Source organism: Python bivittatus, unplaced genomic scaffold (genome assembly GCF_059951505.1).
Source record: "Python bivittatus isolate LINGU-HERP-01145 unplaced genomic scaffold, Pbiv_v1 ctg000850_np1212, whole genome shotgun sequence".
In the NCBI taxonomy this organism is placed as follows: Eukaryota; Metazoa; Chordata; class Lepidosauria; order Squamata; family Pythonidae; genus Python; species Python bivittatus.
In genome coordinates this window covers 34,950,437-34,978,292 of record NW_028277112.1, presented here as the reverse complement: position 1 = coordinate 34,978,292, position 27,856 = coordinate 34,950,437, and the positions used below count along the sequence as shown (strand labels likewise).

The following is a 27,856-nucleotide window of genomic DNA, read 5'->3' as shown; positions in this document are numbered from 1 at the left end:
CATAGAAGTGGTCAACTTCAGCTTCTTTGGCATCAGTGGTTGGGGCATAGACTTGGATTACTGTGATGTTGAATGGTTTGCTTTGGATACGCACTGAGATCATTCTGTTGTTTTTGAGGTTACTGCCTTTCCCACTCTCTTATTGACTATGAGTGCAACTCCATTTCTTCTAAGGGTTTCTTGCCCACAGTAGTAGATATAATGGTCACCTGAATTAAATTCACCCATTCCCGTCCATTTCAATTCACTGATTCCCAAGATGTCGATGTTCAATCTTGTCATCTCATGTTTGACCACATCCAGCTTGCCTTGGTTCATAGATCTTACATTCCAGGTACCTATACAATATTGTTCTTTACAGCATTGGACCTTCTTTTCGCTTCCAGATACATCCACAACTGAACGTCCTTTCGGCTTTGGTCCAGCTGCTTCACTCTTTCTGGAGCTACTTGGAATTGCCCTCCGCTCTTCCCCAGTAGCATATTGGACACCTTCCGACCTGAGGGGCTCATCTTCCAGCGTCATATCTTTTAGCCTTTTAACATTGTCCATGGGGTGTTCTTGGCAAGGATGCTGGAGTGGGTTGCCATTTCCTTCTCCAGTGGACCACATTTTGTCAGAACTCTCTGTCATGACCTGTCCATCTTGGGTGGCCCTGCACGGTATAGCTCATGGCTTCACTGAGTTACACAAGCCCCTTTGCCACGACAAGGCAGTGATCCATGAAGGGGAGTTATAGACATACACACAGCTTAAATTTGCCAAAGATGAGAAACGCTGGCCTAGTAATTAGCTATTGTGTAGTCTTGGACTCTGATATTTCATTTCTTGTGCTTTTGGACTGAAGCAAGCAATAGGCCTTGGAAAAGTTTTTTTAGTTGTGTAAGTGATCATATACTGCCCTCCTCATACATAGATCTTCCTCCCCTGGCTCCAATTTATGCTCATTTCATTTTTACTATAATTCAAATGGTACCCTCTAGACTTAGGCAAAGCATTGGATGGGTGCTTCACTTTGCTCAAAGTGGGCTCCTTCATAGCTATCTCATGAAGCTGTGTGGTGCCCATACCTACAAGAGGCTTTGTATTGATTGATTGATTGATTGATTGATTGATTGATTTTATCAAAGGTCGAGGCCACCCAACTCTACAATGACTCTGGGTGGCTTGCAGATAAAAAATATATGGAAAAAACATACAATCAACCAGGAGAGCAGGACCACCTGTAAACCACCCACAACAGAAGGGTGCACCACAATCACCCTGTCTCCAAGGTCTGGGAGAACAGCCAGGTCTTCAGCTGTTTCCAGCCAAATGGTGCTTCCCTGGCCTTCCCCTGTTTTCCTCATATATATGTGCTGGCACAGAAAATATTTCAGATAAAACAATAAGGCTGACAGAAGTGAGACATTAGCTGCATTGAGGGACAACACTTTATTTTTGAGATGAGGCACTACTTTTAAGCAGACAACTCCAGTGATTAGAATCAAGGCATGTCTTTGGAAGCAGTGTCATTTCACACAGGCTTAATAATATGAACATCAGAAGTTTTTGTATGTGGAACATGTTTAATAAACCCTGACTACAGAAGGTTTAAAACAAGACAAGTAATAGCAGCACGTTGCTGACAAGTAGAAAAAAAGCGATATCCATTGTTTATCTGAAGATGACATTCAGTTCAGTCTTCAGTTAATAGGAGACTCAAATGCAGCAGTGAGTAGAGAGTGAGAGAAGCATTATTTGTGCATAATGCTCACATACCACTTTTAGCTAAAATTGCAAAATTAAGGATTCCTAATTAATCAGAATCTCAGCTTGGTCTTCTTAACAAACAGAGCAATTGGCCTTAGGTTTTAAGTTCTCCATCTGTAAAACAGACTCCCTCAAGGACTGTAGAACTCCTATGGGGTTGGGAGAGGAATATTCTGGGGAAGCGGAGATCCTAGGCTAGATCAACACCTTCTCTCCCCATCAAAATTCCTAAGGCCTGTGTAGGATGAATGTGTGCTGATTGGTCCTCTGACCAATCCACATTAGATTTGTGTGTATGGCTTTTTCCCAACTATTATATGAGATGTCCAGGCCCAGTCAGGTACTTGATTTACTTCTTAATTGATGTTTCTTTGGGCATTCATATGCAGTATGACAGCCAGAACTGAGAATTGGTTAGACTGTTGGATTTTGGCTAAGGAAGACCATGTTCAAATATCTGCATAACCAAAAGGGTTGTAAAATAACCATGGGCTCATTGCTATCTCTTTGTTAGGATTAAAAAAAATAGGAGGATTTATATGCTAAGCTTCTTGGAGGAAAACAGGATTTTTAAGCATGCAATTAGATAAAAGAGTAAATTTAGAAGCTCAAAAAGATTGGTGTGTGCTGTGTGAAGGTCAAATTCATTAGACTGAGCAAGTGAAAGCCTTAATAAAGCTGAAACAGCCATTCCAGCATGCATGTGTGTGTATGTGAATTGCCCTTTGGCCATGTGCATCCTTATTCAGCAGCACCTTACATCTGTCAGAAGGCTAGATCCGTTATCCTTCTGACAATCCCAGCCACCCTTGGAGGCTTTCCGGATGCTCGCTATTTAAGCAACAATGAGCTGTGTATGAGGGACAACTGTGGGTACAGATTCTCCCAATTGTTTCCTCTCCTTTCAGATGCATCAGAACAAAATGTCCAAGTTTGTAGCCTGTGTTTCACTGTGTCCCATGCTATGGATGGAAGGCAGCCTGTGAGAGAGTTCATTATAGTGTGCTAAATTAGCCAATAAGCCTGCATGCATTGTGCAGCGGAAGTATTTGGGCAGCTCCTGTTCCTCAATGACAGCTGCTTGGCATCAAATGTTGTAATTATCAACTCAGAAAGAGAGGCATTTGGAGAGAGAGAATAAGAACAGCAGCTAGTACAGAAAAATTACAGAAAGGACATTACTTGCTTGTCATTGGACTTACATCATATTAAGAATTATCCTACCTGCTGAGATTCAGGTAGATTCCCTGTCACTGCATCGCTGGGGCAAATGTCAGCCCTCATTTATAATAAATCCAGCACTTCTTTCTTTCTGTCAGGTGGTCTAGCCTTGGCCCTTAGCAGCAGAGTGAATGTCTTGCACATATAGCCTGCTTCTCATTCAGTTCACAAAGCTTATTATCCACTCATCTTAGGGCATGTGTAGAAGGTTCAGTGTCAAGGTTCTCCAGTGAAAGGGACTTGAGCAGCAAGTGTGGAGAAAGACCTTTGCCTAGATATTTTGGCGCAACTAATAGGCAAAGTAAGTCAGCATTCTCCCATGGTTCTCCCACCATGTTTTGGTGCTACAACGCCCTGGGAATTAAGTCCCAGTACATATCACTGAGTTGGGGAAGTCTGTAGAAAACAGTAAGCTAGCTAGATCAATGTATAAGATTGGTTCGGGTGGTCATAAAAACCTTTCAGCTCAGCCAGGCTTAGCCTCAATTAAATTGGAAAGCCTGGGCTTACAACTGGAAGTTTACTTTTCTCTGTGGTTAGATTCCTTTACTCGGTTTACAGGTGGGATGTTGGACTCTGGAGCCATCTTTACAAAGATCATGTTATGAATAAGGATAAACAAATAAACTAGCTTTCATTATCTTATTATTGCAATATCCTTTGCTCTACTATATACTCTTCTCATCCTCTCAAATGGTTATAAAACAGGTAGAGTTATGTAGCATTAGTGGCATGCAGCAGTCACCAGGAGACAACAGTGACTCGAAGGCACAACACAACAAAACAAAAAACAAAATCAGAACCAAGGAGTTTGTCTAGTCCTGTATCTTAAGCACTAAATCTTATCTATCTTCAAAAAGATGCAGAAAGAGACTTCAAAGAAAATACCAGTGGAATCAAGTTTAAGTCTATTAGCAATAAGTTCCTTTAGCAGCCTGTTGTACAAGCTCTGTTAGAAATATTGCCCCATCTTCTCTCTTCTCTCTTACTCTCCGCTTTTTACCTTGACCACAAGTGTAAATCATATTTGCTAGAATGAAATGCCTTCTTTATCCTGCTTGTTGAATGAAACAGAGTAAGTGGCAGTTTAATTTTAAAAAAGCAAGAGATGTGAGCCACAGAGAAAGCTGGATTCAATTAAAAGAGGACATACTTTATCTTCCTGGGTTATGTGAAATCCCCCCGTCCCTTTTTCCAGTTAATAAAAGGGAACAGTTGTTAAAGGAATTTTAAAAAATGATGGTGACAAATGTGCTCTAGTTCTCCTCTTCATCTACTATTTATCCAAGTTGAACAATGCTGGTTGGACTAAAGATCAGTCTACTCACATTCCCCCACTCCCTGCCATGCCCATAATAAGCACAGAAGCAGAATACGGGGTAGCCCCTTTTTCCTACTTTGGTTCTCCAGGAGCCAGTATTCAAAGACTTGGTTCCTTTGGTTCTTGAAGTATCATAGCCATTAGGACTGTCTGCCATTGATTGATTGGTCCTTGATTAATTTGTCTAATTCTCTTTGTGATTCATCTGAGTTGGTGGCCATCACCACATTTTGTGATAATTGAAAGAAATCCAATTGGAGTTCAGGTCAACATGTGTTGACCTCTTGAAAGTTTTGGATGAAGATTGCAGCAACTGATCTATACTACATACTCATGTAGATTCTATACAAATGTAACATCTACAAATGGTTTTATGATTATGTGTTTATTTTATCACTTTCTTTACTGCATTGTAAGTTTGGGTTTCTCAGTTAAATTTATTTTTATTAAGTATTGCTTTGGCATTCTTTGCTTTGATTGAATAGTTGGAGGTTGTTTTCTTCTAAGGTGGAGGGAAATATGTTAGTGACTGATGTTATAATATTTGTTATTTTTATGGTTGCTAGCCATTTTGATTTGATTTTTAAGAAACAAAAATTAAAATCTAAGTGAAATGAAACATGCACAGACACAATCCATGCTGCCCTTGACAGATATGAAATAACTCTCCCTGTGATAGTTTTCCTAACCCTGCATGGGCCAGATTGTACCACATGATTAGGACTCTGTGAGATTTCTATGACACATTCAAATCTTTGAGAAGTCTCCCTCTATGACCACCCAAGTTGTTCAGAAAGATTCAGTCTGGACAGGGCTGGCACTGCTCCATCAAATACCAATATCAGTACTCTTAAGTACTTGTTACTAGAAGCCATCATAGTGGCATATCTGAGTACAAACTCAGCTGAATAAGGAAATGAAGCAAATTGCCTGGAAAGATTGTAGGGTCTTATGCTCCAGTAACTTTAATAAGAAGTTGCCCAGGGAGCTGTGAGAAATTATTTGAATGCAGCCTGTCTTGAAGCCAGAAGTCCAGCTAAGGTGTCCCATCCAGTGCTAGCAGCATTCCAAACTTTGACATTCTTTAAACTTTGTCATTTTCCCCTCATTTTCTTTTTTCACACCTCCCCCCTTTTGTTTTTCATTTTACATGCTCCCTATTGTCTAAATGAAAGTAACAGAAAACTGGTTAAGGTTTTAGGCTTGGGAACAAGTACTTGACTTTTTCTCCAGCCGTGTGGGATTCATTGACTGGAGTCTCCTTTTTTTTGTTTGAAATTAACCTGTTCAGTTCACCATTTTATATATTGGACTACTTTTTAATGAGGTATGGTTGATTCCTTTTCTGTTAATGTTTATTTTTCTTGTACTCCACCCAGAGTCACATTGTTTGAGTTGGGCAGCAATATAAATACTCAAAATAAATATATATACAAAATATTAACATGAATATATTGTAAAGTACTTTGTTTTATGTGATTTTTGTTTTGTTTTTAGCCACCTTGAGTTCCATCTGGCATCTTTCCTATGTAGTGCTATGTATTTCACAATCAATATGGCTGCTAAAATAGCCCTCTTGGCTGCTCCAAGTTACAACCCTCTTATTTCATTTTAACACAAGTTGAATAAGTGTTAGAGTTATTAATTGTCTTGAGTGATATGTGGAATGCTTAAGCCTTGACCCTTAAACAACTGAATAGAAGAGCATCTCTTTTCACCTTTTTTAATCATGAGAAAGGGCAAAACCTAGCCACCCCACTTTCTACTACCCATCTCAGTAGGAATTGCCAAACCCATATAGCACGCTTCTTTCAACATGCTGTAACCTTCTGCTATTGACACTCCAACTAGAAACTGATGGCTGATCCTTACTTTGTCTTTACGTTACAGTTGTCCAGCATATCAAGCGCCACAATATTGTTCTCAAGAGGGAGCTGGGAGAAGGAGCCTTTGGCAAAGTCTTCTTGGCTGAATGTTATAACCTATGTCCTGAGCAAGACAAGATCTTAGTTGCTGTGAAGGTAAAAAAAGTTGCATGTCTATTATTAAGGTGCAGCTGCTGATTGATTATTTGCAATTTTTAATGGATAGAGCGTAGGCCCACCAACAAAAATATTTTGCCAAGATTAGCAGCAGGACCGAAGTTTCTGCTATAGTATAAAGTCAGCATTCCTATCTAGCATTCCAGGTAGTACCATCTGTCCAATGTGGTAGCTATATTGACTCATTGAGGGTAGAGTTGGGGCTATAATTTGGGTTAGCCCTGTTAGTGGAAGAGTGCATAAAACCTGCCACATGGATACCCTCTGGACCTGTGTTATATACATCAGTCAGTTCTGTTTCTCCAGGAATAAGCTATATCTTTCTGAGAATACTGACTTCCTTTAGCCTTCTATTATGCTTTTTAGGTAAAAATTGGTCCACAAAGGCATTTGGGTTTCAACTCCTTTGTCTATGTATTTGCAATGTTATATTAGTTTCTGTCATATTAAAGCAGAGATCTATAATCTGAAGCCCCAGTGTTACACACAACTCTGCAACATTTTGGATGCTGGTGCCCCACGAGCTTCACCAAGAGCTGCTGGTAACTGTAATGGTTATTGTGATGAAGGGGAGAACTATTAAGTATATGAGGAGTGATCATGCTACCTGTGCTGAATGAAATTAATGCAATGTTAATGATGCATACAAACAAATTCAATCTGGTTTAACTTTTTCTCCTGGCCCTACCGACTGGGGAGATTATGCCCCCCTCAGAACACCCCTCAAAGGAAAGGTGAAGCCTTAGCCCAGAAAAAGTTCTGGGCCCCTGTAGCAAATCTTGATGAGCAACTAATCCCATTGTATTGCATCTATGCCCCCAGTCTCAGTTTTGTACATTTAACAGAAAGTGTAAATGAAGGATATTGATAAACTCTATTTGTGAAGTGAGGGTCCCAGTCTTTTCCAGAGATTCCCAGTTGTGGAACAGCCTATGCTATTACAGTTGTATTCTTAGACAGTTCTGTTTACTCTATCAGAAGAATGTAAGGATTGGGCAGCCCCAGTGCATGTAATCTTATTCTCTTCCTCAACTATTTTCATATATTTAACAAATATGCTCAAAATAAGTCGTTTCTTGACAGATCCGGGGCTCTTGACTTCATAGCTAAGCACTGGCATTCATTCAGGTTTACTTTGTTTTTCTAACCCCATGGTTGTCTCTGTGATAGAGATGAAATGGACAAGCACAATTCATGCAAGAAGAAATCCAGAAACACAAGCACAGTAAGGGCATGTTCTGGAAATTGGTGAGGCCAGCTTCAGAATAAATAGGTGCAGAGTTGCGCTGAAATCAATTTTGCAAAAAGGTTTCTGTTTTCCCCAGTTGAAATAGGGTACTTTGTGACTGATAGGTCCATTTCAGAAGAAATGTAGATTGAAGAGCAGCAGAACAAGTTGCCCCATATCTTTTTTAATGTTCAGGCATTGTCACATTTTCTTTTCATTCATTGGATCTTTGACATGCCTCTTCACTGGTTGCTGAGCAACCCAGAAAAGCATTGTGTACTGTATGCATGTGAAGAAATAGCTACTATTGTGCCTTGTGGGAAGTCTAAAACTCAAATGCAGCGGTTGGCAAGAGAAGGGGGAGAGTGAAAGAATTCAGCAAATATTCTCATCTTGTAACCACCAATAATTTGAAAAGAAAAGGCATTCAGAGATCTTATATAGAAATAGGATAAATATATACATACATGTTCATGCAACACTGTTCTGAGAAGAAGAAGAAGAGGAAAAAGAAGAAGGGGAGGAGGAGGAGGAGCAGGAGGGGGAGGGGGAGGAAGGGTGGCGATGGGTTTATTTTTACTTTCAGTTTGTTTGGAGAGAGCTTGATTTGTAGGCGCCCACTTTGGAGTCGGCTTCTGTGCAGAAGGATTTAAGCGAGATTTAAATGGCTTTAAATGTAAGCCCTCTAAAAGCAATCAGATGAGAGGTTGTGCTGAGTGGAAATAGCCTTTCCCATCTTGTTTGAAATTCGACTTTTGCCTGTCTATATTACTAAATGCAGAAGCGGAGCAATATCATTCTAAGAAGCCGCATCAGCAACAGGCTAAATTGCAGTCTTCTGTAAAGATGGACAAAATTGCCTGTTTCATTTCCTATGACATTAGCATTTTTTTTAAACCACAAATATTTTATCCTGGTTTGGCATCAGTTTGCATTCTTAGGCATTTTTTGTCTTAATATGTGCATTTCTTTGCAAGCAATTTCTCCTAATATATGTCTTCTTATATGCTATCTTCTATGCTATTTTTAAATACTTTTATTGGCCAAAGTACTGTACTGCAAAAACTAAAAGACAATTGTGTTTGCATTCTAGTTTGTCTATTATCAATTGTGGGAGCACCTATTAATTCAAACTGCATCAAAACCTGGAACCAACAAATTTCTTCTCCATTTCTAGTCTTTAATATACTGTGCTCTCTTCCTTGCCAGTTTTCTGAAGGGTTTCCATCTTCTCTTTTCATTTTGAAAACCTTCAAGCCACTAACATTAAATTTTGCTGTTTAAAAATAAAAATCAATAAATGTGAAGAAAGAGATTAAGAAATCAAGATAATTGTATTCAAATAAAAAATTATGTTTATTTTATTTTATTTTATTTTATTTTGTGCTAGGAGAGATAAGGGTGAGTATTCAAAATACTAGGGACCTTTTTCTGTATAAATGCAATTTTATCTGGCACATATCTACAGCTACAACATAGTTGTTTCTCATATATATATATATGAGAATTTTAAATATATATATTTAAAAGTTTTAAAAGCAATAATAAGAACTAATACAAATTAAATTAGAACAGAGAAAACAAAAGAGAGAGAAATAACAGAAAAAGCTAAAAGTGCAATAAGAAAAGAAAATAGAAGAAAGTAGAAAGTAGAAAGAAAGAGAAAGATATAAAGAAAGATATAAAGAAGTACCTTCTGATATTCTTCACAGCAGTTACTGCGAAGCTCAGTATAAGTTCTGGGCCTTTATACTTTATCATAATATTTCTGAAAACCTTACAATATTATTTTGAGCTCCTAAGGAACAACAACAACGTAGGGAAAAATTGCTCCAAACTATTGTTTTCTCCATATACTGATTTGACCCAATTTTGAACTCATTTTCCTGGCTCTCCACCCCCCAAAAATTGCTCCAGTTCTGTTTAGTATTTAGGGAGTTAACCTGCTGATGGGCTAACAGATAAATGGACATTTACATTTCAGGATCATTTTAGATAAGTTGGTTAAGGAAAATTTTAAGAAGACAGTAACTCTTGAAAATGGATGACAAAAAAAAATCTTAATAAATGTTGCTCTTCCAGACACAGAAATAATCTGGACAAAGTTATCTATTCTTTGTATCTATTCCATTTCAAGAACAGTGAACATTCATCTGAGGAAAAGCTTTATGGCAACTCTACTATATTAGAACATGTACATGAGAGCTGTCCTCATAGATTCCAATAAATTCATAGAGATAGGAGGGAGGGGGACTTCTGGTGAGGATTCATGGTAAACTAGATGTCCCTGAAGGAATGGGGGTGGAACTGCGGCAGAGATTGGCAGCCAGACAGCAAATTCTGGCTGGCAAAATCTCTCCGGAAAAAGGAGAGATCGTGAGATTGCCCACTTGTACCCCATACAGCTGCTCCTTATGAGTAGACTGCAGGAACTGCAGGTCAGCTTCTTACTTGAGCAGCTGGGAGTCAAGGGTTTTCAATCAAGCTTACAGCCATAAAGCAGCCTATATGGACATAAGGTTTGCTGAGCCTCATTTCTTAATCATTTTCAGAAATTGTTTCTTAACCGCTTTTCAGCTGTTAGGAACCTTTGGATTGACAAGTTTTATAGCATCGGTTGAGTTTCCTTCAATCCTTAGCCAAAGAAGTTTTAAATAAAAAAAAAAAAATTTTTTTTTTAATAAATCACAAAAGAGTGCTTAGAACATTGATTTTGGAAAGTTACAAATGGAATAAAGGTCTGGAGGAATTTGAAATAGTATTTTGAAATTAATTATAAGAATCCTTCCCATGGGAAAATGCTGTTATTTTGAATTCTTTAAAAAAAAGATGATAGGATGGGACTTTGAGGTTGGATACTAGAGGGAACCAGAAGGAACTAAAGATTACAATTAAAGGAGAAGAACACATAAATTTGATCTTACTAATACAGAATGGAGCAAAATATTTTGACATTGGACATATTGAAAAATATTTGTGAACAATGGATCCAGAAGTTAACTTTAAGAGTTTCTGCCATTATAGATAGACTGTGTTTAAAAGATGCTATGGAAGAGGAACAAGTTTTACTGAACAAGACTGAGACTGATTTGACAGTGGATTTAAAAATGACAGGTTACAAGAATGATATGGAAAAAGATGCTACACTGGATATACAAATGGTTGATGTCTTAATAATTATAAGTGATATACAAGTAACAAACCAAAAGAGTGACCTGGATAACTGTCCTATACTGCATTTGCAAAAGAAACTTGTTAAAGTTTTGAAGGATTTTGTGAGAAGGGATAAAGAAAAAATGAAAAGAAATCAAGTTCTAGGACATTATTTGAAGGGACTAAAGATTGAGATCATTAAAAGTAAAAGGAAGGAATATAAAGTTGGTTTATTTGATCAAGGTTAAAATAGATATGTTGTTATCTCTGGTAACCCTTAATGGACTTGTGCTGATCAGTACTGAAATGACAGGGTTTTTAAGGATTTGTTTATAGAAAAGCGATGGGATATGGGAAGAACAGATAATTTGTTGTATTTTAAGAGAAGGTAATAAGTTACTAAAATTGTTTATATTTGTTGTGATAAAGGGGAAAATCATCTCTTTATATATTTATTTACTGTATTCTTATTTTTTTTCTTTCTTTTCTATTTTTCTTTCTATTTTTCTTCTTTTCTGCACTTTCTTTTTTCTTTTTCTTTTTTCATTTTTTAGTTTGTATTTGTTTTTATCTTTTTAATTGTAAAGTTTAATACAATTATTATATAAAAAAGAGATAGGAGGGAGGGGTTGCCACTGGAATTTCCTCCCTTCCCAATGCATGCTCATTATTCCTGCAAAAGACATCTTGGAAAGTGCTGAGGTCACAGAGGGATGGAGAGGGGAAGGAAAAAAAATTATTAAGGGAGTTTCTACTCTTCTGAGAACTACACTGAGGACACCAACATTAGAGGATGTCATAAAAATGTTCCCCCAAGAGTAATTCTCAGACAAAGGCAACCTATCTGGATTAAGAGAAATGGTTCATTTGGCTGTTTGACAGGCAGTGTATAGTTACCACAGCAACAGTTCCATCATAGAACTCAGCTGCTTCTTGGAGATCAAAAGCAAAAGCTCACTGGGGTCCTTGGGGGTTCCATAGCATGGGCTTAATAGCACTAGAGATGCAACATGTTCTACCAAATGAAGTTTTATGGTTATCTCTGTTACAGTGCTGGGAGAGATAAGGGTGGGTATTTGGACCACTAGGACTCTCTTTCTGTATAAATACCATTATGCCTGGTATGTAGATATATGGCTATGACATAGTGGTTCCTCAAAAATCTATCTCCATCTTTGCAATATTACAAAGCTCAGCACAAGCTCTGAGGCTTGACATTTTACTGCAGTATTTCTAAAAACCTCACAATATTCTTTTGAGTTCATCAGGAACAACAATAATGTGAGGAGATGTAGTCCAAGACAAAAATGAACCCTTTTTTCAACCCAGTCTTCTTGGCTGGCTTCTTCCCCAATGACAAATGTGGTCCCATTCAGTGCAGGTTTGAGAGAGTTGCCATGCTGATAGACAGACAGATCAATGGAGACAGTGCCAAGCCTTGACATAATTTCTTTCCAATATTCCAAAATTGGGTTGGAAAAATAAAAGATGGGTCAAAAACCCAGATGGTGTCAAGTGAGGATTCTGCATGGACATTAGAGTCACTGAGGTCAGGGTTGGGAATCCCAGATATAGGTGTTCTTCTACCAATAGTATCAGGAACTGTGATATAGATACATCAAAGCACCTTATCTCTATGGGCTAACTCCTTCCAATTTTATGATTTTTCCCCAAAAAAAAAGGTATAGTAGTTGCTAAGCTTCTGGAAATGTATACCTTTCTTTCAACTTGTTGATTCTTTCTTTGTAGACTTTAAAGGATGCTAGTGATAATGCCCGCAAAGACTTCCATCGAGAAGCAGAACTTCTGACTAATTTACAGCATGAACACATTGTGAAGTTTTATGGAGTGTGTGTGGAAGGGGATCCTCTCATCATGGTCTTTGAATACATGAAACATGGAGATCTCAACAAATTCCTTAGGTAAATTAAGAAAAATCTGTGATATGTTTTGAATTTTTCCACAGTCTATGTTCAGATCTGAATTCCCCTGAACTCCCTTGAAGTTTCATTAGTAACTTAGAGATTTGGAGAGACAAAAAGATGCATGCAGTGTGCCTGCAATAATTTATATATTTTCCTCCAAGCCTTTTATATGCAAGGCTGGGAACTTTTGGCCCTCTAGATGGTACTGAACTACAACTCCCAGCAGCCACAGCTAGCAAGGACAGTAGTATTCTCAGAGTTGTAATTCAGCAGTATCTGATGGGATATATCTCTGATATAAGAAAAACACCAAAGTGGAGAAGATGAAGGAATAGTAACAATTTCAGCTTTGTACTGGTTTTAACTATTAAAAGTACATCTTTTTACTAAGGTTCTCCAATCATGGTATTTTAGGCAAGGGACATTGAAATATATAATAGGACTGGTGGCATCTGGTAGATCTTATTTGGGCTCAGAAACTAAAGAGAGTCGTGATTGACAATGAGATGGTAGACCTCCAGGGAATATCCCAGGGGCTATAGGCCAACTGGGAACTTGAAATTCCTTGCTGAAGATGGCAGTGGCAAGTGACTTCCATACTGTATTGCTGCTAGGTAAATGGTGTGGATGGGTGCAGCGTGTCCCCAGGAGTGAAGCTCATCTCAAAGGGCAGCTTCCTTGTAGATTTACCAGCACTCAGTATTCTTTGCCAATTTTCTCTCCCAAGTATATGAATCTTAAAAAACAATCCGTGAGACATGAGAGACATAGTCCCAAAAACTTAGTCGGAAAATTATGGATATTCAAGTCTTCTTGTTCTGGTTTATTTGTTACTTTTATATTCCCCCCCTGCCCTTTCCTCTGGGAACTTAAGGCAGCATATATGAACATCTCCTCTCTTTTTACATCTAAGATATCAACACTCATGACTTGCACAACTTTACCAAGTAAGCTTTACAGTTAAAGTGGGTCTCTCTGGTCCTACTCTGTAACTACAGCATCATATAGCTCCATTCTATTGCAGGTTCTTTAATATCATCTTAACAGAAAACGCAGCAAAACAAAGTTTGCATTTCATTCTGTATGATATTCTACCTCTAGCACCAAGCCTCCTGAAATGTTATAGGCTTCTTACAGACACTTATCTGTATTTATTTCTTTTTATGCATACATTTTTTTTTAAAAAAAGAACATGGCATGGCTTGAAAGAAATCACTTGCCCTGCTAAAATGTGAAAACTCTTTTTACACAAAAAGTAAAAATAAAATTAAAACTCTGCACTTCCTGCTGAAGTTATGCAGGTTTTTAGGTAGGACAAACTGTATATTGGATGTCATTTTTGTGAGAGTTGTTCACAAAAATATTGGAAAAATAGTGCATCTCTTTTTCAGAAACCCACTTTCCTGTAAATGCACAACACATTGTAAAGTTTGGCCATGAAGAAAAATTCCTGAAGCTATTCATCTTAAATTTGGCAGACCTGATCCACTCAGAAGGGGCAACTATGCTCTCACATTTCATCTAATTTTGTCCAAATTCCTTTTTGAAAAGCACACACAAACTTGGTAGACTTCTCCCTCTTGTAAAATTCTGCCATACATAAGCATTTAATACACTTCTGTAAAAAAGGTAAACAATTATAGTCATGTGTCGATTCTCCGTGAAAATCAGTGAGCATGCAAAGATTCAGATTTCCAACTCTTAATTTGTATTTGGCCCTGAAGTCAAACTGGATAGCTTTCAAATTGGTCTAAGATGAATTGGGCTACTTTCCAAATTGCTGAGTTGTGGTCCAAATGGAACAATTTGATTGGTACACATTCCTATGTAAGAATAGTCCTGCTGGATCAGGCCAAAGCCCATCCTAGTCCAGCATTTTGTTTCTCATAATGGCCTTCCAGATGTCCCTATGCCATGTGGTAATGAATTCTGCAGGCTAATTATGCAGTATATGGAGAAATGCTTCCTATTGTCTGTTTTAAATCTCCTTCCAACAAGCTTCATTGGATGGCCCTGGTCTTAATATATGAGAGAGAGGGAGAAGCCTCCCATCTACTTTCTCCAGCCTGTGCATGATTTTATATGCCTTAGTCATGTTCCCACTCAATTGTTTTATTATCAAGCTGAGTCCCATAATTGGGGATTCCAATGCTGGCATTTTTTTCAGTCCCTTTCCTAATGATCTCTAGCTTGTAATTTGTATTTTTCACAGCTGCCACACACTGAAACCACATCTTTGTGTGTTATTCACTATGACCCCAGGATCTTTCTCATGGTTAGTTAATGCTTAGACCACATCAAATTGTATATGGGTAAGACTTGTATGCTCCAATGTGTATTACTTCATGATTACTTAAATTGGACTACATTTTCACTTGGTTGATCATTCATCCAATTTAAAGACATAATTCTGGTGCTGTTTACTGTTACTTTTGTTGTTTACCAGCTCAAATATTTTATTGTCAGTCCCAAACTTGGCCAGCTTGCTGTTTAACATCGTTTCTGAAAGAGTTGAAGAGAACTGATTCCCAATACAGATTGTTGAGGGACTCTGCTTCTTACTTCCTTCCACTGAGATAATTGCTGCTTTGTTCCTACTCTCTCCTTTCTGTTCTTTTTAACCAGTTAGCAATCTATAAAAAGACATGGCCTTTTATCCCATGGATGCTAGGTTTACTCAAGAGCCTTTGATGAGGAACTTTGTCAAAGGTTTCCTTTAAAAAAAAACAAAAACCAAGAATACATCTTCATCCACAGGCCTGACATCCTCAGAAAGCACTAATCAATTGCTAAGGTAGGATTGATTTTTTAAGAATATAGACTGTTTTTCCTTCAGCAAGAATTATTTATCTATGTGCTGAGCCATTTTTCTTTAACTACTATTTCCACCAATTTGCCTGAAACAAGCATTGTTGACTGGCTTATAATTTCCTGGGTTTACCTGGGTCAATTTTAAAAAACAGGTCTCACACTGGCTTCTGTCCTGGGACTGACCCTGATTTCACTGACAAGTCACCTGTTTTGCTAGGAGGTCAGCAACTGTATATCTGACTTCTTTCAGAGCACTCAAATAGCTGCCATTAGATCTGATTAATTAAAGTGTGATCTCTTAAGATGTCCAAGAATACCTTACAGAACATATGGGCCATCTAGTCCAGAAGCCTGTTCTCACAGTGGCCAACCAACTGTGCAAGGAAGCCTACTAATCTCCCAGCAGATGGCCTTCAGAGGCCGTCACTGCCCTCAAGGCTAATAGCCATGGATCCCCACATTCTCTTGTTATCTCCATTTGCTTTAGTTCTGATTCTCTCCCTGAGAAAGTCAGTAGAGGTTCATGTATCTATCCCATGTCTTCTTCAGGAAAGACAGATGCAAATAATTTCATCCAGTTTGTCTGTTGAATCTATTCCACCCTCAAGCATCCTTTTTGCTTCTTTGTCATCTAATGGCCCAGTTGCTTCTAATTACTTTTCTGCTTCTAATATATAAAGGAGTTCTTACTATTCCCCTTTTTGTGACTTTCCATACACATATTTGCCCCCCCACCACACCATTATCTAGCAAAGTTTGTTTTCCTTCTTGTACTCCTAATTAAGACAGACTTTCCATTCATTACGTTTTACAGTTACCTGGACACTATTACAAAGCCATGCTGGCCTCTTGGGTTTGGCAGTCTTTTTTACCTTGTTAAAGTACCTAGTTGAGCTTCAATTATCAAGGCTTTAAATAACCTCTCTTTGGCCCTCTGTTTTTCATCCATCCCTTCATCTGATAAGTATTCCCTTTTGTACTCAGATGTGACTGTGTTGGACTCCACAGGCAGTTCCCCAACTGAATGCATGCTAAATATAATAATATTATAGTCAGTATTCCCTATCAGTTCTGCAGCAGTTACATTTCTTCCCAGATCATGGTCATAATTTAGGATTAAGTCTAGAGTTGCCTCCCTTTGGCTGGTTTCATGCCCAATTATGCTAAGTTAATCACTTAATCACTGGTTTCTTTGTCACAGCCTAAGCTTGGTCTATGTCAGGGAATAGAACTCTCCAATTATTACCAGAACTTCTATTTTCCTATATAATATTGCATATCTGTAGATCTAATCTATACTTGTGGCCAGATATTACTGCCCATAGTGATCCTCTGGGGGAATCTGGTCTTCTATATTGCTTATATCTTACTTTCTCTGAACTGATTTATCTTACTATCTATGAATTCTACTTATTGTGAAAAATATGATAAAACTAGAATTAGCCATCTAACCATGATAAAAAAAATGAACTGTAGTTTAGGATATTAAAATAAAAATATTTACATAAACTATTATTCAAGTATGTGAAGATTATGTGTATTTACTTGAAAATAGCATTATAACTCAAGTTTCATAACTGACATATTTAAATGTGTCAATAAAGCATTTTCTACTAGTAATATCTATAGTTCTCTATTAGAAAGCTTTTATTCTCTAGGGCAAGGAATCTGAAAAAATTGTTTATTTTTTATAAATAATATATCATAATTTAGTTTGGGTAAATAATAGGCTACATTATAGCAGATACACAAACACAATATACCTCATTTCATAAACAAAAACCTTTCAAACCGAGTGCTCTGAATTTTGCTTCAGGGAAAACCACAGAATTGGGTTACACATGACTCACATTAAAAGTGGTTTCACTTACTTACACACATTAAAAGTTATTTCACCCTAAAGTCTAATACATTTATTACAGAATTAGAATTCTGAATCAAAGTTATTTCATCAAATACCAAAACACCTTTTGTTTATTAATGCATGCACATCATTCACCTGAAGAAAGATAAAATATTTCAAATAAGGAAGTGGAAATAAGGAAATAAAACTGTCTAGTCTTGTTCTGAAAGAAGCTTGACTCCATAAAGAAGAGGCCAAAAGTGATGATAGAACCTAGTTCAAGACTAGGTATTTCTAATTATGTGAAATAGTTTTGCCTAATAACCCCAAGAATTGCTGCTGAGTATTGGAATAGCTGTACCACTAGACTCAGCCATAATATGATTTATTTGCTTTTTAGTTTACATGTTCTATAAATCTAGCCAGTGTGATTTGTAAGCAGTGTTTTAGGGCTTAGAGTATTGTGTGACTCCAAATAGGTTACTCACCAATGTGTAGCTTAGCAGAATGAGTGAATCAACTGTTCTAGTCTAACTCAGTGTCTTATTTCACCTAAAAATGCTTCTTTATTAAATATTTGAGCTTTCTTCTGTAAAATATTGTAGGTTAATGTGTTTGGAATAAAGCCTTACATCAAGAATTATGATGTAAGGCTTAATATTTTGAGAAACTCATGGTTTTTTTTTTGTTTTGTTTTTCAGTATGTATCTTTAGTTTCCACTAAGGCAGTGTTGTGCAAACTTGGCCACTTTAAGATGAGTGGACTTCAACTTCATGCTGGCTGGGGAATTCTGGGAGTTGAAGTCCACTCATCTTAAAGTGGCCAAGTTTGGACAACACTGCACTAAAGTCTGATCAGTTGGCTAATTTTTGTTAGATTTTAGTATGCAGACACAAAAGAAGCTTCATGTACTGCAAGTGGTTAGACTGAGGCGCTGAGCAAGCAGATAAGGACAATCCTGTTGCAGGAGTATTGGATTTAGCCTCTGAATCAGTTTCAGTCTACCTCAGGCTTTTTTCCTCTTTTCTCCCAATAAACCAATAAGCTTGGTTTTCCTTGTTATTACATGGTCTTGTCTTGGTATTCTTGTTTCCATCCTTTTGTCTGTTTGTTATAGCTGCAACTGACAACCGAAGAATGATATTACATCACACCACAAGCTGTTTTGCCTAACAAAACTCTTGATGAGAAATGCCACTAACCATGAGCAAGGACTGCTATGTGGCTTTATTTTGCATGCATATCTATATATCTCTCTATAGATATAGGTAGATATATAGACACATAGAGAGAGAGGCTCCCTCGATGGCAAGCTCTGGCATATACATTTATCTTTTGCTTGTTTATATTATTCATAGGCCACCCATCTCATAGCCATGGCACTGGGCTTTTCTTTTGCAGCGCAGCTTGTATAGCACTCCTGCGCCTGCCATGGAGAGATTTCCTTTCTTCTGGCCTGATCTCTGCTTAGAAATAAATCCCTCTATGTTGTGTGATTCTGGCCCCCAAATAAAGATACACATCAGTCTTAGAAAGTTCAGAAAACCGACTATAGAGATTTGCTTCTGATACATGGCTTGGAAATTAGTGGAAAGGTACAGCCTCCCACAATTGATTGAACACGTTAAACATTCATTATAATTGCACCCATTTAATAGCAACTCAAGCGCACATTCATTTATATTTTTTGGTACTGGCTTGGATTCTGCCTCTTGCGTTTCAATTTGAAGCGATCTTACAGTAATATGCATAACATCTTCTTTTTAAAAAGTTTGTTATTCCTCGTATGTAGCATCCAGAACGATTCAGTGAAAAAGAGTCCCTCTTAAGATGAACTGAAATCTAGCATTCTTTTCTTGTTTGAAACTACTTCCATACTACGATATGGAAGAAAATCTGCATGTAATCATGCTTTGAAAGTACATTTATTTCTTGCCCTGCAGCGCCCCCCAAGGCCACCAAGAAAATAAATGATCTCACAATTAGACATTCACTCACTCTCTCTCTCTCACACACACACCACCCATGTCCTTCACTACCGGCTTCCTGCAGCATAGTGTCCAATTGCAGGCCAGGGTCTGAAGGTCAGGAAGGATTCCTGAGTGCAGCATTTAGGCAGAGAGAAACGTAAGGCTGTGCCAGTGCCACAGACAAATGTTCTAGGAGGAAACATTGAAAAGGAAAATCCATTTCAAGTTGAGATGGAGGCAGTGACTATAGAGTGCAACTCAAAAACTACAGGCTATGCATAATTGTCTGCAGAAACTCCAGAAGCCATGCAATCAGTGTTTGTGTTTTTGGTGGCTGTTCAGAGCTGACCAAGTTTGTCACAGCATCAGCAGCAGGATCAGAATGGGTTCTTATTCTCATATTCCCTTGAATAGTCTTGATATATGATTACTGCAGAAAACTATATTGAATTAAGATAGGTAGACTTGATGTGTGTGGAGGGGAGGGGTAAGAAGTGGAGCAGAAGCAAAACAAGTCTAGATCACAGAGCCCTGTTAGAAGCTGAAGGTATTTCAACCACCCAGAAGCCCTCAGTTATGTTCAATTTTCACTCCAAATATTTGGTCACAACCAAGAATATGACTGTATCTCATTTGCAGCGTAGCGTTCTTTGAGCTTCAAAGTAGGCAGTACCTCTGAAGTGCATGTACTTCATGGCCTTCAGTTTGGGCAACCTTGATCTGGGCTTCTACTATCTTGCTGAAAGAGTTGATTCTTGGCTATGTATCTCAGAAACAGAAGTAACAAGTGCATCATTCAGTCATGATGCAGCACATTTAAAATCTTACATTATATTGAGGAAGAAGAAACAGAACAAGCCCCTGAAAGGCAGCATGATGAAACGTAGGGTGAAGTGATGTTTCCATAAGCAGGCAAAGAAATGTATTTGATCAGTGATGTGTATTATAGATGTTTTTGATCAACACTAAGTGGAAGTGTGTATTTTGGTTCAATGACTTATTAAAAGAAAGAAATAACAAATGTGTTCAGAACATGGGGAGGGGGGCTAGTAACAGGAAGAGGAAAATGGCTTGAGCTCCACTGAGAAATCAAGTTAATTCATTTTCAATATCTAAATAAAGAGTATATGAACTAACCTGATTTCTCAGTGCAGCTCAAGCTGTTTTTCTCTTCTACCTATTGCACCTCATTTAAGTTCTTTGCTTTTGACTGTTTTTCACTGTTAATTATTAGGGAAACAGCATCTGCTTCAAACTCTGCTTCAAGCATTTCATAGTAATGATACATATCTGCTTATTTATGGCTCTTGAGCAGGGGTTGCAAAAACTTACATTCACTGACATGCCCCGAGGTCCTCTCAACAGCCCTCAAATGCCCTCCCTCTTTTAAGAGGCTGGAAGAAGCTTGGCAGCTGTTCTCATGTTCCTTGGCAATTGAGCAATATAAATAAGGAGACAGATAGCTAGAACAAAATTTTCAAAGGTGGGATGTCAGCATTTCCAGCTCCATTTTCCACCCTTTGCATTTCAGCATTTGTTTTTATAGACAAGCAGTGTCCTGTATGTGTGTGTATGCACATACATACACATACATACTGTTGTGATTCTTTCTTTCTCAAGAATTTACAATGTCTGCACGTGCAATAATACAGAAACAAAACTGAATGTCTACCACTCTATTTGAACTGAAAATTTGGTCCTAGTCAATACATTTGTATTTTCTGAGCACAGCTATATTTAGAGTAGATTTCTAGACTTCTCTCAGTAAGTAAGTAAATATCAAGGCAAGCATGCCACCTGCAGAAGGTCAGAGTGAGAAGACTACGGAGGATACGTTCTGTTCTAATCTTTCTTTCTAACTTTTGCTTCGCATCCAGGAAAGAAGAGAAATCATGTTATTGAGCACATTCCTCCTGGAGAGGCACAGTTACTATTCCTTCAGACAATAGCCTACTACAAATAACAGCATCATAATTTGATATATGGTATATGATACAATAGTTATCTAGAGTTGTCCTGTGGTTTGCTTTATAATGCTTGAATTATGAGTAGAAACAAAGAAACAAATGTGAATTTCAATGTGTTATATCACAGAACACAACTTCTTTCCCCACAAATTAAATAAAATGATGGCATCTTAAAGCTATGCCTCCAAATAGAGCTTCAAAAGGCAATATTGGGCAACAGTAACAAAATGCATTTATCTATATGTCGTTTTTCCTCTATATATGGAATGTATGGATAGCTTTCTGTATCCAGACACTAACCAATGCAATTCAACGGAAGAAAACAAACTCTAGTTATTTATTTGTTTATTACATTTATATCCTGCCTTTTGTTCAAGAGCTCAAGGTGGCATACATAGTGCTCTCTTCTCCAATTTTTTCTCACAGTAGCAATCCTGGCTGGGCTGAGGGAGAGTGACTGGTCCAGTTGATGAATCCTGCCCTTGATGCTTTGTATCCCTCCCTCCCTCTTGCTTTCTTTTATAAGACCATCATTTGGAAAGGTATCATTAGATCTCCTAAATTCTTTGGTGTTCCACACAGGGCGCATGGACCTGATGCAGTTCTGATGGCCGAAGGGAGTCGTTTGGCTGAACTAACCCAGTCCCAGATGCTGCATATTGCCCAGCAGATTGCAGCTGGCATGGTTTACTTGGCATCACAGCACTTTGTGCATCGTGACCTTGCCACTCGGAACTGCCTGGTTGGGGAAAACCTGCTGGTGAAGATTGGAGATTTTGGGATGTCAAGAGATGTATATAGCACAGATTACTACAGGGTAAGTAATACCTTGTTTTAGGAGGTGGCTTATTTTTATAAGGCAGAATTTCTTCCAGTGAGACTCTATAAGAAAAAAATCATTTGGGTTGATCTTAAAATAAGAAAGGGAGATCTATTGTGCTGAATGGTAAGTTACTTGACTTTTTTTTCTGAAAAATCTAGAGTAAAATCTCATATTCATGCACACTATTCCCTTTTGGGCTAAGCAATGTTAGCAAAGCACAGAAGAACAGTAAGAACAATAAGCAAAAGAAATTAAAGGCAGGAGATAAAAGAAAATACAACTTAAATTTATACCATCACCATTCACCTCTGATGTCACTACAAGCATTTCTTGTACATCAATACATCAATACATTACACAACTAGGGGGACATCGCACTTCCCTCCCTCACTCTCTGCTCAGTGTTAAACCATTTGCTAAGAATTTCATTTAGTCTCATGCTTATGTTTCATTTTCCTCATATTCCACTCTTATCACATTCAGCAACTCATTTTCAATTTCCTATTCATGCAAAGCATTCCATAATCCCAACCTATTTACATATGCTCTCACTAAATCAACAAACCTAGAATAAACTTTTTTTTTTCACACTCATACATTTCTCTATCTTTAAAGAATAAAAATGGCCTGCACCTCCTTTGGTTGGCATAAAGCTGTATTGTACTTCCCAAATGTTACTTATTGTCACCTCTAGATTATATTTGTCCAGAATGTTATGCATTTTTTTTTCATATGTGATTCTTTCATTATTGCCATTTACTGTAACATAACACACAACTACCATTAACCTATGAATGTCTGTTTTCAGATGTACAGTATCTGTTGCAGTACAGATGACATCAATTCATACCTTCTGATATACATTTTAGCTTTTTCATTCTGAATTATACCTTTACTTCCATGCAAGTTTTCCTCATCTCCACTTTACAGATCAGACTACTATCATTCATGCCTTACTTGCTCTTACAGGCACAAAACATATATATTCTTCCTTCCTTCCTTCCTTCCTTCCTTCCTTCCTTCCTTCCTTCCTTCCTTCCTTCCTTCCATTCATTCAACTTACCACATACTCCTCTTACATTCCAAGTTGTATGCCCATGCCCATTAATGTTGAGCTCTACTACATCATGGCTTTAGTCAACTGAGCTTTCACATTATGATGGTTAGTGAGATAAGAGTATAACAGACTAGGTTACCAGCCTTAATTGTACTATTCCCTGGTAATGGTAAGGATAAATACATCATGCACTATTCCCTGGTAATGGTAAGAATAAATACATTTTAAATGGTATTTTGTATGGGAAACTAAAGCCCAATATTATCCCAAGCATGTCCATGCCATTCTATGCAAGCCAAGATCTCTAATCTAAACACTACTTTGCAGTCCAATATATTGTTCCCCACATCCCACCAACTAGGAGATACATGTAGAATACTGACAGATACAAGATTAAAACCCCTACTAGATCATAATTGAATTGAAGATATAGGCCAAAGCATTAATTACTAGATTGACCTTTAGCTTTGGTAAAATGGAAACTAATTATAACACTTGGACAAGATAGCTTTCTTCAAGTAGTGATTGTTATTTGTGAAAGAGATACAGAAACACAACAGTGATGGATACAAATGATATATAAATCTAAGGACAAGATGCTAAGGACCAACAACAGGGATAATATAAGCTTGGCTTGCTTATGAATGTCCTTGTACCTTCTGTTGACCTGTTGGATCAACTGCCTCATCCAATACTCTAGTTGTAAATTGTTAAGTGTATTTCTAAAAACTCAAAATATTCTTAATTTTCCCATATGTCGTTTTTAAGGTTCTTCTAAGGGCTAAGAACTAACAGATAGTTCACTTGATCTGAATAAGACAAAGGGCATTTTCTTGGAAAGTTTACTGCCAGTTGATCTGAGTCAGGCCCATTTTGTAATTGTCATAAAATTCAGGGCTATCTTATCTGGCCATGTATCTGGAGAGAACGTATTTTACTGAAGAAAACAACTCCTCCTTTATATGTGACAAATGCTGTTAGTAGTAGCATTTGATGGGCTGTCTCTGTCTTGCCATATTTACCTTCCTTATTAAAATAATTCTGTCCTTGTGCATTTGTCTGAATCATATATTCAATGTGATGAGGAAATTAAAGTCACTGCTGATAAACTGATTTATTAAATATCCACAGACTTTTGCAAAAAATGACAGCTCCTCTGTAAACACATTATTCATTGTTGCCCTCACTGAAACTTCCTTTAATGGGACAAGTGGCTCCAGTTATTGTAAAGCAACAAGTTTTGGGCAAACGTAATTTGATTTTGATCCCATAAAAAGGAAAGGTCACATTCATGTGACATTTGGGTCAAAGTGTTTTGCTGTCTCAGCAAACTCATTCTTTATTCTAGCAGCATTAATTTGATTGGATAGAACCTCTTTTGAGCAACTGTATCATCTAAGAGTTTGCTTCAAAAGCAAATGGTTTCATATGGTTAGTAGTAAAGCTGAGGAAGTTATACACAAGGACAGTATTTATATTCATATAGCTATTTTCATTAAGAGCTGAGAAGAACATTTTTATTTTGGTTTGCACTATTTCTTCCTTTAGTAATCCAGACTCAGCAATTAGTTGACATCTGAACTAGATTTCTGTCACATCTTGTCTTTTGGAATAGCGGCTTTCTAAGCTAGTTCATTCTCTCAATACAAGAATGTCATTACATCATATGAGAGAACATGGGATAGGAAGAAGGACTTAGGGGCATATGTTCAAGTTTAGCATGGAAAAAGGCTGTCATTAGCTAGCTTATATTCACAAAGTTGAAGCTGTTGCCATTGTTGCTTGTTTAGCATGCACATTTTGACCCTTGGGTCCTACACAGCATTTGTTGCTTGGACAAACCATCATACCAAAAGGAAAATAACTTCAGTATCACATAGTTGGTGATTAGAAGCAGGAGAACAGTGGCATATTTGGGGTTGAATCAGCAGGAGCAGCTCAACTAACTGCAGCATTCACCCAAAAGTTTTTGCTTGAAAAAAATCCTCACAAAATGGCCCACTGTTATGGAGCAAAGCACCAGACAATCAAGCTGTTGTCTCTGTTTCCTAGAGTGATGGGAGGGCCAGGTTCTGTAGTAGCAATCATCAGAGTCCCAAGAGGTCAGGGAAATGGTGACCTTAGCTTCCCTGATGAACCAAAAAGGCCCCTTTTTGTTGTTTTCATTTCTTTTTAAATTTTGGGGGGCAACCAGAATGAAGTTCTTGCCCAAGGCTCCCCCACCCTTGATAGCTCCATTGCAGGAGAGAGAGTTAACCTCTTTCTTTCCATCTCCTGGTTTAGCTTTCAGGTCACAGGCAGATACACTACCTCTCCTCTTTACCTGTCACTAGTAGGCAGACTTAGCTGTGTTGAAGCAGGCACAGGAGTCTGTGTCCCTGACTTGGTCTTTCCAATATTCAGCATTCATGTGTTGAGCACAGTCATTTGCAAAGAAGTATCTTATTCAGGAACCAGGGGATCCAGGCATCTGGTCAATTCCTTTGCAAACTGGATCCCGCAGTGAGTGGATACAGAGAGGAGAGGTCAGGAGTAGTGCTAAAAGCAAAACCCTGCTCTTATTTCAACTTGGAAAGACCTTATAGAGTCCCCATAAATAAACTTGAGCATACTTTGTTGCTGAGCCAATGCCATATTCTTGACATTTATTTACTTACATACCATCAAATTATAAACCTCTAAATCATCTTTTTTCAACCATTTTACCCTGGAGGTAACCTTGAAATAATTTTCAGGTCTCAGGGAATCCCTGCATAAAGATTATTATATCTACAGCTCACAGCACATTAGCATGATCAATAAACTGAGACATGGTGCATAAACATTCCCACCATTTTGAGTGCTAGCATTGCACTGCATGCAAAGTTTAAAACAATTTTTTTTAAAATTCATGATCTCTTGCAGAACCATAAGTTTCAGCAGAACCCCAGTTGAGAAAGACTGCTCTAGATGGTTCAAAAAACCAATGATAAAAACCAAAAACCTTTAAACCCACAAGGGCAAGGCAAAGCTATAAAACCTTAGTTACTTGCCCAACTTCCTACTCTTTCATAACATCCCCCACCCTCCAATACAAGCAGCAGTTGCTGCCTTCTCAAATATCAAGCTGCTGTTTGGACAATGCAGGTTTAGCCAGATATCTTCAGCCAGATATGATTACTTCTAGCTGTAGTATGCAAGAGGTATTAATAGATGAGATTCACAGGCATATTGGAGAAAACCTGGAGACTGAATATTATAAAGCAACTATAAAAAGCACTGGAACACACTGTTACTCCTTAATTGTGTGCTCTGTCACTGATTGTTGCATCACTTTGTCATTTTGCCTTGCCTGTGAGTGTGCTGCAAAACATGATGAAAAGGAGGGTGAGGGATAGCAATGTTCACAAAATAATCTTCACTGATGCATTAGAACCTGGATCTTGATTAAGATATTAATTTGCCCCCAAGTTTTTGGTCTTCTGTTGTCCCATTACAACAAAAAATAGGACCAACCTTTTCCTTGGTGTCAGATTGTCAATAATGTTCTGCACTGTGTCGGCACAGCTATTAAGAGATACTGCAGGGATGACTGCAGAGAGAGATAACCTTTGGATAATTGGCATGGTGCGCTCCTGATGGTGTTAGCTACATAGGCGCTGTTTGTTTGTTTAGAGCCTGGAATGGTAGCACAGATAGGATGGAAAAGTACTTTAATTATCCAGTGTAGAAAGCTCAATCTGCAAGGAAAGGATCTTTTGTCTGAAAAGCTAAGCCCCCCTCCCTCTGAAGCCTTAGAGTTTAAATGGCATATTGTATCCCACTTTCACCTGCCTAAAGTGGCTAACCCAAATATCTGGTGTATCCAGATGAAGCTTTTTTGAACAATTCCTTTTTACAACTTGCAGAGGATCCAGATTATGAAGAAACCTGTTTGTCAGCAGCTTGTCTTTTCCCACTGGTGCATCCATTGAGAAACCAACAAAAACCTGCCACAAAATCTGGCCATGGAGGAAAGAGAAGACCAGCAGCACAATTTTTTTCAGCAAGGGTGGAATGAAGCCAAATGGGAGGACCTGAGAACTCAGAGGAAGGGGGAGAACCGATTGGGAAGCTGTGTCCTGTGCATTTCAGATTCCCAAAGTTATATTTCAGTGTCTTGCAAAGTGTGTTCTCCCCTTCTGTTTTTCTGAGCTTACAAAACAGGGAGGAGGCCGTATTTTTATTTGGTATGCACTTACATCTACATGAAGTACAAGACCTATTTTTTTTTTCACTGCTACAATTTTGTGATTTAGGTTAGGTTGGGAGAGAGTGACTGGCCCAAAGTCATCCAGCAAGCTTTACTAGCTGAGGCTGGACTAAAACCTGGCTCTCCTCTTTCTTAGCCTAATACTTTAACCACTACACCACATTGGCCCTCTGTAAATGTGAGTAAATATGTCTGGCATCTGGCTGTAAGGGCGCAATCCTTTTAAATGCTTAACAAAACAAAGCATGACATTTCACTGGGCTATGAAACTGAATTCATCAGTGAGATGAATCTGGTATGTATTTTGTCAGTTCCTCTTTCCCATATAAAGACACCCCCCCCCCCCGCAAATAGTGAATGGAAGGAGATTCAGTGTTAGGAGAAGGGGGCAGTAACAATTTTTTTTTTTTTTGCAGTTTCGTAGCCCACCTGTCAAAGGAATCTGAAAATCAAGAGTGAGCTAGAAATTTGAATGACTAAGCAGCTCAGCTTAGTTGCCAAAAGGTTCAGG

General features: G+C 38.0%; 1 protein-coding gene across 1 annotated transcript in view; it reads left to right on the top strand.

Annotated features, from left to right (window-relative positions):
• Positions 1–27,856, top strand: part of NTRK2 (neurotrophic receptor tyrosine kinase 2) — a 192,293-nt gene that overhangs the window by 139,572 nt on the left and 24,865 nt on the right. Inside the window, exons 19-21 of the mRNA XM_088130010.1 lie at positions 6,185–6,315; positions 12,467–12,639; positions 21,817–22,051. Coding sequence (XP_087986136.1) covers positions 6,185–6,315; positions 12,467–12,639; positions 21,817–22,051 — 539 coding nt within the window. The remainder of the gene's footprint in view (positions 1–6,184; positions 6,316–12,466; positions 12,640–21,816; positions 22,052–27,856) is intronic.